This window comes from Pyrus communis, chromosome 11 (assembly GCF_041283825.1).
Source record: "Pyrus communis isolate YQ-2024b chromosome 11, ASM4128382v1, whole genome shotgun sequence".
NCBI classification, from domain to species: Eukaryota; Viridiplantae; Streptophyta; class Magnoliopsida; order Rosales; family Rosaceae; genus Pyrus; species Pyrus communis.
Window position 1 is genome coordinate 7,901,652 of NC_142575.1, and position 9,614 is coordinate 7,911,265.

The window sequence follows — 9,614 nt, forward strand, 5'->3', positions numbered from 1 at the left end:
AAGAACGAGGATATCTGAGGAAGGTAAAGTAGGAGTGACTGCTATTGAAGATAAGATGAGAGAAAATCGGTTAAGATGATTTGGACACGCTAGCCGAAGACCTACAAATGCTCCAGTTAGAATATGCGACCATAAGATGGAGGCATGGAGGCTTAGGACAAAACGAGTAGAGAAAGATCTAGGAAGACTTTAAAAGAGACTAAAAAAATATGAACTACTCAAAGCTAACTGGAGACTTCTTCTTGTAGTAAAAATAATATCAATTAACTCAAACACTGATTACCTTTCCAACAGTTAAAAGTTAAGGCCACTAAAAGTTAATACAACAAAATAACTACAGGAAAATCCTTATGCTCTGCCCTGAATCAAATTTCCTATTATTCTGAAGCAACCACATGTTCTTTGTCAAATGTACAAAGTGTTTATATTTCCTTTCTATCCAACTTTAGCATTTCAATGGATTGCACATCAGATTTGGTAAGAATTGTAGAGATATTAACATTATCTTTTTTATAGTGCCTAGATGTGAATCCTAATCTGCTTGTTCCAGTTAGTCAATGTCCAGGTTGAAATTAAATAATTGGTCATTTCTAGTTATGGTTGGACGTATACAATCAATCTACATCACCTTTGTAGTGCCTACTTACAGTACTCATCTTTCCTTTTTCTTTATTCAACAAACCGAAAGGTACATAAAGTAGTCATGAGCAAACAAGAATCTCAAAACCAACACCAAAGGAAGAAAAACAACAGTATGAAAAACCAATATGGCATCTACTACAAACTGCATAACAGCTTGATATCAAGGAGAAAGCCTATTTATATCTACATTACTTTTAATTTTCTCAAAGATATATACTTCCATCTGTGTGTTGCACTTCGCGGTGAAAAGTGAAAACCTTACCATTGCTTTTCAACTACATTAAACTTGATAGCTTTGCAGGCTAATTTGACAACAATATTTAGGCTTTTCTTAGAAATGCAAAAAGTATTCAAAGCGCTCCTTAAAATAAAAGCACGTGGGTGCGCACATGCATATTTAATGTTTTCCATCAAGTATTGTCTGAATCACTTTTAGTAATCTGAAAACGTTTTTAGTTATTTTAAATACTTCCAAACAACCACAATAATGAGCCAATTGGTATCAAGTTATCAACATCCCAAATGTTAATACTTACAATAATAGATCAATCATGCAGAAATTTTGTTCCATCCATTCACTGAATATATGATCTATGGTTTCAATTGAAGAATAACTTTGAAAAATTAGGGTTTAGGGCCACCGAATTAGAGCAGCAGATGTCCGATGGTGTTCCAAACTTCCAAGTTTCTGCAAGTATATACTCTTGAGTTAGAAGAGATTGTCCAGATAACTGAATCAACCAACGGAGAATGAATAGAATTCATAGGCACAACCACATAAATAAGGGAAGTGGTATTTATGCACCATTTTTAGCTTCTCACATACTCTTTATCTTTATGACCATCAGATTGAATAAATCAAATAAAATCAACGTTCATGATTAAACAGGAATATATAAAATGTTAAAAAAAAATGCGAAAATCACTTTATCATAAATAAACAACGACCAACCGCACAGCAAGATTTATAAGGAGGGTCCTCAAGCACGGCCTAGGCCCACATCGGCCGACTTTCATATGTGTACTTATAATTGAGAATCCAGCTCATCAAGTAGTTGCTGAAGCCCATAAATATATCTGACCCACTTGGGCCCAATCCAAAGGAATAACCCCAACCACCATCATTGTCTCCCGCCAAGCCTGGAATTCTTGGTTTGTTTTTTAATACATCAATATTTCTACATAGAGGCAAAGTTTAGCTAAACCACGTAATGAACAACTTAATTTGGTATCGAATTCGCTATCTACAAAATTCGAACCTAAAACCTCTTATTTTCAAATGAAGAAAAATAACTGTAGTACTGAGTGCCACCATGCTTGGAATTTTTAGGCCTGGTTTGGTACTGAGGTGATTTTGAAAAAAGCTGGTATCAAAAAAAGCTGGGAGCTGTTTTTGTGTTTGGTAAACATTTAGCTTCAGCTTTTTTTCACAGTTTTGGATGAAAAAAAGCCAAAAACAAGAAGTTGCAAAACCCAGCTTTGAAAAACTGGTTTTTTTTCACATCTGTTTTACATAAAAGTTTATTAAATACTATAATACTGTTTTTTTTTTCAAAAGCACTTTTACGAAAAAATTTACTAAACACTCTGCTACTTTATTTCACAGCTATTTATTCCTACGGTACAACAAAAACAATATACTAAACCAGCCCTTGGTCCCAACCGTTGAAGTTTGGAAAGGCAGAAATGGTAAAGCTATCCAAATCCAACCTCTGTCTCTAGGCCTACAACTCTCTTCAGGCCACTGCATGGTAAAACCCCCTCAACACTCAAAACCCCACCTCCCCAAATTTCATTTTGTTATTCAAAATTTGTTGTTCCTCATATCAAGATTCTCTCATTGCAGGGCAGTTTGTCTCTCTCTAAGCTTGAGCAGCTTTGTCTTCACCAACGCCGTCAATGGAGCCTAAGCTTCTGCTGGACACCTTATCTGTCAGTATTTTAGTTCCATTTGTTTTAAATTCTGATGAACATTGGATAAAGATTTGTTTTTTAAATGAAAATTGGATAAAGATTTGTTTTTTAAATGAAGTGTTGGGTTACATTTTTTTTGCTGCAGATTTGCTCCAAATGGTACAGTTCTTGGAAGTTACACACGGAGCAACTGGTAGGTTTTCTGAAAGACCCAATATTTATTTATTTATTTATTTTTTTTTTTTGTGTTCAAAGAAGTAGAACCCAATATCTATATAAGGTATATTTTTCAAATTTATTAGGTTTATGGGTTTTGTATTTATATGTGTTCTGAAAATTGAGGTCTGGTGCCGAGTGGAGTGGTGTTGCCTCTGATGCAATGGGCAGGAAGGGCCGATTTTTTGTATGTTGTGCGCCAAACCCATGAGGTTTTCTTCCTTCTCTTTCTCTCCTTTTTATCTGTTTGTTGTTTTAGTTTCAGTTTTAGCACTAAAAACACTTATGGGTTTAATTATGAGAGTTTTAACGAAAAGCCCACGATACTGTTCATTTTAACGAAAAATCACATTTTTACGCTAAAAAGTCAATTCTGGTACTATTCACTTTACCCTTTATTTTGTCCTTATCGTTAAAATTCAAAGTTTTCAAGCCCTTTTCATTAGTTTTCCTTTTAATTATTTGAGATATGATGAGCATTCTGTGAATATGTTACATGGTGAGAGAATGACGAAAGGGATGTTTGTTTAAGCATGGACTTGAATGCATATTATGGCTATTGTTATGGATTTCAAGACCCTAATCCCAAATTCCCGAGATCAAGTAAAGTTGCTAGATAAGATAATTTAAGGATACTAGGTAAAGATCAATAACATATATACTTTAAATCAGTATTCTTTATGCGGTTCAATCCAAACTGGGGCAATCCATTGACCATGATTTGAACTAAAGGAAGAAGGATAAAAGTATCACAATGAAGAACGTATAGGTTCTTCCTTGTGCAAGTATAATCTTTTCCTTTCCCTTGCATTCAATCAAGAACACTGAATGTAACCCAACCTGACTGGCTATCTAATCTGTGGAGAAAACTTATGTACGAGCCTTCACACATCCTGACGTCCAGGTTCTAATATTCCACATATATCTTTAAGAACTATGGTAAGAAATACAAAATATGCTTCTGGTAAAAGCCTACAAACCTTTGTTGCCAGTCGTACTTTCTAGCATGTGATGTAATCAGATTCATTTTCACTTGAGAAAAATTACGCAAAGAGAAATCCTAAGTTCTATAGTTCTGCAGAAGTGCTTAGTTCTTGTGAACTTGTATGAACATTTATGAGGTCTGTTCATTGTCCACAACTAATTGCGGACCATAATTTTGAGCATTTTGTAGGTCCAAGAGTCACCATCAGTCTTCATAACTTTTGTTGCTTGGAGCTTAACTGAGGTAATTTGGTGTAATATTTATAATGCAATCAAATTTTGTTTAACTAAATAGCGTATTTCAAATTATGATCACAAACCTGTCTGCAGGTTATTAGGTATCCACATTATGCTTTTAATTGCACGGGTAGCTGTCCATCTTGGATTACCTATCTCTGCAGGTTCTACTCTTTCTCATTGTGATGATAAATTCAAAAGTTCGCATACAAGCATATAATTACAGTACCACTCAACAAAAAGTTATACAATACAAGCAGAAGAGGATTTTATTTTCAATTATATTATTATTTTTTTTTCAACAGGGTACACTGCATTCATTGTCTTGTATCCTCCAGGGATGGCTGGTGAAAGTAAGTTCATAGTTTCCATTAGTCTTGGGTTTCGATTTTTGGTTGCATGTACAAGTCCCCCTCCCCTTCTCCGTTGATTTATTTCTGTAAATGGTCGGTGATAACCATGCAGCCTGGCTTACATACCAAGCACTTCCTTTTATAAACAAGAAGAGCCTCTCCCCACATTTCTCCGCTGGCCTCTCTTTCAGCTATTATAACTTTCTGAGGGTATGTTCTGATTTTTTTCCACCATGATATGTTGCTTCTTTCCACTTTTCCAAGTAGGCACTCATGGTAGAGAACAGGTCCAAAACTTTCATATATTTTGCCGACTAAATTTGCACTTAGGAATATTTTCTCAACATATATTAAGCCTTCAAGTCTAAGAAAAATTCTAGTAACCTAGGATAATTTGGTAGTTCGTCTGCCCCACTTGGATGTGGTTGGGTTTCGATTAGTAGGTTTTTGTTGGGAAATCTAAATTGAAGTGAGCTTCAAATTTTTGCACAATTTATGAATTCTTAAACTTACTTTATTTCCTCTGTATTTATGCTTAGTGCACATAGTTGATGTGCTTCCATATTAGCTGAGAAATGATGGACTCAGAAAATATCAGTTTCTTCGAGGTTTTGGGGTGAACTGCCAATTTGAAACCTGGGTTTGTGTTGGAGTTGCACTACTAGGATATCTTTTTATTAATCAAATTTCCCCATGAAAGAAAGAAAATATGAAGTCCATAGTAGGATCTCCCATTTCAAAGTTGGTATTGCCAAGACCTTTCAGTGTCAGATCTGTCAGGGAAAAGTGCCATGGTTTTCTTGGTCCTCCAGTAAGGCGCCTCTATAAATATATACTCTTTGAATCTGCCATGTGGTTCTTTCAGTAAATGTTTTAGTCTTCAATGCACATGTATCAGAAACCATGCAACAAGGGGAAACATCTTCTATTTTCTATCAACGCCTTAACTAATGTTTCGGTTATGGTTAGCTTTTATCATTGTGATTAATATCATTGGATTCTTCTTATTCAGGTTTTGCTTGTCTGCTACCTATTCCTCTTGAGTATATTAACTGTTGGAAGTAGATGATATTTTGGCACTTGATGCGTTGGATTTCTAATGCACGTAGTAGTGGAATTGTAGCTTAAAATTTGTTATCCCTCTACACAAAAGTGTAATCTAGTTAAAGTTCTATATGTGGTCCGTCCTAAGTGTTGTTTTAAATTTATGCATAACTTACTCATGATACATGTTCCCACTTCTTCCCCCTTGTCTTTCACTTTTGCGATCAAAGTCCCTTGCCTATGGATGGTTGGACCGAATAGAACCAGTATCAAGGAAGCAGCCCTATCTTGTTTAGGTTGGATGTTTGGACATTATGCCAACTAGCAGGTATGCTTTTAATCTAAGTGTACATTTTTATTATGGTCTGCCAAAGCTATCTCTATGTGCATAGTTCACCCTAGTTTCTACATAGTATATTGCCCCATCTACGACTAACATCTCAAAGTGTACCCTCTCTCACACTCACATATTTCACTGTGTACATTATGTAAACGCATGCTACAAACTACCGTGGACGTTTTGGAGTTTACCATGTAAACACTCGTGTCATTTGTATGATTATGATTTCACCATCTTAATCTCATCGATCCAATTCTGTGCATCAACAGTTTTGTGCCATCTTCTTGCCTATTCCATGGCAGATAATATAATTACTCCTTTTCCGCAGGCCATTATTTACTCAACGACATAATCACAATTACCTTTTTCCAATCAAGTTACTGTTTCAAACACCGCCCCCCCCCCCCTTTTTTTTTTTCTTTTCTTTTTTCTTCCCTCCCTTTTACTGTACCAAATATTTGGTCTCTTTCAAGATCTGTTGTCGTCTTGTCGTCGACATTGTCCTTTAGCTTTTAGTTATTGGTTGCCAATGTTGTAATTGTTATAATAGGACAACTGGCTCTGTCTCTTTTCTCTAAGCTTCCTGTTGAGTGCTTTGGCTTGCAGGTTATAGGGTGGATTGTAGTCACGGATCCATGAGCTGGACTACTCAACAGCCACTCTATATAGACCACAAAGTTGCCAAAATTTGGTACCTTTGTATTTGAATTTTGTGACCAAATTCTCATGTCATTGGCGAAAAAAACTCTTACTTTTAACCTTGTTAATAAGCTTGTTATCAATCATAGTCAAAATCGAACTGTACATCTAAATTCCAAGGTTCTAAAAGACGCTAGGCGCTAGTCGGCCGGTGGGCTGGGACCTAGGTCATAGGCGGCGAGCTGGGGCCTAGCGCATAGACGCCTAGGCGAACTAGACTGATTTAAGTAAATCTATTATATTTTGTGTGAATAAGTGTCTGCTTATACTTAAAATATATATAATTTCATCATAAACTACAAAATAGAATGACATATATTATAAAGTGTTAAAACATAATGAAAACATGGGGACCAAAAATATAATGTATATTCATTTAAATATGCAACAAGTCTCTTACAATTTATTAAAAAAATAAAATGCAAAATTAAAGTTATATATTGTCTGTCTAGTTGAGACATGACTTAGGCGGGTCTAAGCGGGTGCCTCAGTAGATCTAGGTGCTATTTCTTAATTTTCAAATGCTTAGGAATTAATAGGGGAGGTGGCTAGCCACCTAACACCTAGGTGGAGCTTCGGCGGTGCTAAATGAGGATTTTTAAAACAATGCTAAATTCTAACTTAATTTGCTCATGTGCACGCTGCGTGCAAGGGTAGAAAGGTCATGTTAAACATTGAAGCTTCTTGGATGCTTGAATTAGTCTTGGAAGGACTCTTTTACTCTTATAAGTGATGCACGCATTTGTCCGAATTTGAGGAAATTCAAAGTTCAAATTTGAGATTGTTAAGAAATGTTAACTACAACGGAATTATTAGGAGTTTTTCCGCCACATTAGATATACAACCTACACCACAACAATGAGGACCTTCATGACACTGGTATGCCATCATTGTAGCATCATGTACCAAAAGTACACTGAAATGTCATAGTAACAGTGTGTTCGAGTCATGAGAGTTGCTCTCCACTACCTAAAGCATCTGCTGCTCGCACATCCATCTTTGTTGTCCAAAAAGGCCAGTCTGTATTCTCTTAATTAATAATTAGCTGACTAATTAGCCTTAATTTTTTTTAATCAAACGCATGCATGCCACTTTCCACCTAAAACGTTTTTTTTTTCTGTTCTTTTCAAAAACTGAACACCAATGAATAGAAAACAAAACAATACAACTTCCACATCAAATTCAACAATCAACAACATCCAAAATACAAAACTTCACCAAGCCACCACCCATTCCATCAACTTGAACTGAAACGAAAAAGAGAAGAAAAAAAAAAAGAGGAGAAATCTCTTAGTAGTCTGTGGTGGGGAGCTGCTCGTGGGTGTCTGGGGCGATGAAGATGAGCTCGTAGACTACGGCTGCAATGGCAGCCCCGATGAATGGTCCGAGCCAGTAGACCCAGTGGTTGTCCCATGTCCAGCTGACGACAGCTGGGCCGAAGGAAACTGCGGGGTTCATGGATGCACCGTCAAAGGCACCGGCAACCAAGATGTTGGCACCAACGATGAAACCAATGGCAATGGGTGCAATGGTGCCGATGTTGCCCTTCTTGGGGTCTACGGCGGTTGCGTACACGGTGTAAACCAAGCCGAAGGTGATCACAATTTCGAGGACCACAGCGTTCCATACTCCGACGCCAGACGATAGGGAGAAAGCAGATGTTTCCTGCATCAAATCAATTAACATGTTATAAAAATTGGTTGTTTCGATTGAAAGTATTAATTAGGGACGATGGGTTAGTGGCATACCAATCCACCGGTAGCAAACTTGAGGAGCAAGCAAGCAATGACGGCTCCAATCAACTGGGCGATCCAGTACAAGATAGTCCTGACGAAAGTGATGTGGCCACCAATGAAGGCACCGAATGTGACGGCAGGGTTAACATGCCCGCCGGAGATGTTTGCGGCGATTGAAACAGCGACAAAAAGGGCGAAGGCGTGCGCTAGGGCAGCAGCTACAAGGCCGGCCGGTGTGGTTGATGCACTGTCAGTGAGCTTGTCTGCCAAAACAGAAAACACAAGATTAAGCAATGCGCACTACAACATAATAACCAAATAAATACATATTTTTTTGCCAGACAATCTGATAGGTTAAATTATCGAGCAGCTGTTTTAACTTTGATATATACAGAACATATTTAAAATATGATAATATAATGTATTTTGAGCGAATGTTACGTAAAACAAAGTGAAAAATGAAAATGGTGACTTTAACACAAATTTGTAAGATTTCTGCTTGAAATATATAGTTCAGATTCATAGTCTGACTTATATATATACATACATACATATATATATATATATATAATGTATTTGAACAAACATCACATAAAACGAACGGGAAATGGAGAGGGTGACTTACTGAAGGCCATGCCAGAGCCTTCACCAGCAAAAACAAAGATGAGGACTGAGATGAACTCAGCAAGAGCTGCTTTCAGAGCATGAGCCTGACCAAACTCAGCTGCGCTACCCAGTGCAATTCTGTTGATCGCCATTTCGACTTTCGACTTAACCAAAAAGCCTTTAGACTGTCGCAAGAGGAAAATAAGCTGCTTTTGCTCTGAGTGTTTTCGGTTAGAGTCATTGTGACAGTTATATAGAGCGGTTCCTAATGACAACGTAAACACGATGCGGGACCGGACTAGCCGGTTTCCGGTGACACCGGAAATTCAACGACATGTACAATTAGCGGCCACCTGTCATTGTCTGAGTGGGCTAGTTGGCGGCCCTCCAATTTGTTCTCATCTTGCCACGTGGACGGCTGATGTGACTTGGAAGCTTGACCAATCAGCAATGATGGAGAAGTTTGATCACATTCACCGGCCAATGTTTAGCCTGGCGCCCTTGCGGTTGTCGGTCCTCCCCAATGATTGTTGTCGTTTAGACCGACCAATGTTATTTTATTTATAATTTTGTGGCTAAGTGTGATTAGTTGGTGCTGGCTTCACTTCTTGAGTTTTATCATGCACTAATTATCCAACAAAAAAGAATTATCAACGTAGTTATAGTGATTAAATTCATTTTCAATTGAAGTTAAGTTAGAGCAATATTGCATTGGTCAAAATGCGTGATCCTACAAAGTTCAAACTCAATGATTTACTTATTTCCTACATTGTTTTGTTGTTGTTGAGGACATTGCTAAATTCAAATAAACACGAGTGAAGGCTATTACTCCTACTTGCAGTT

General features: G+C 37.2%; 1 protein-coding gene and 1 non-coding gene across 2 annotated transcripts; one reads left to right on the forward strand and one right to left on the reverse strand.

Annotated features, from left to right (window-relative positions):
* Positions 1–2,328: 2,328 nt before the first annotated feature.
* Positions 2,329–5,588, forward strand: LOC137743839 (uncharacterized). The gene is made up of 9 exons (XR_015953330.1): positions 2,329–2,393; positions 2,489–2,574; positions 2,702–2,749; positions 2,899–2,984; positions 3,947–4,000; positions 4,087–4,153; positions 4,299–4,346; positions 4,459–4,556; positions 5,359–5,588. It is a non-coding gene; the product is annotated as an uncharacterized LOC137743839 (transcript).
* A 1,989-nt stretch (positions 5,589–7,577) lies between these two features.
* LOC137741702 (aquaporin TIP1-2) lies at positions 7,578–9,007 on the reverse strand. Its single transcript, XM_068481412.2, has 3 exons — positions 8,791–9,007; positions 8,178–8,428; positions 7,578–8,094 (listed from the first exon to the last, which is right to left on the reverse strand). Exons 1-3 carry the CDS (start codon positions 8,921–8,923, stop codon positions 7,720–7,722), a joined length of 759 nt encoding a protein of 252 aa, XP_068337513.1. The 5' UTR covers positions 8,924–9,007; the 3' UTR covers positions 7,578–7,719.
* Between the last annotated feature and the right edge of the window lie 607 nt (positions 9,008–9,614).

Coding starts and splice junctions, on each gene's coding strand:
- LOC137741702 (XM_068481412.2), bottom strand. CDS start 8,923: ATGGCGATCAACAGAATTGCACTGGGTAGCGCAGCTGAGTTTGGTCAG. Junction 8,429..8,790: donor AGGCTCTGGCATGGCCTTCA/GTAAGTCACCCT, acceptor CTGTTTTGGCAG/ACAAGCTCACTGACAGTGCA. Junction 8,095..8,177: donor AGTTTGCTACCGGTGGATTG/GTATGCCACTAA, acceptor GATTTGATGCAG/GAAACATCTGCTTTCTCCCT.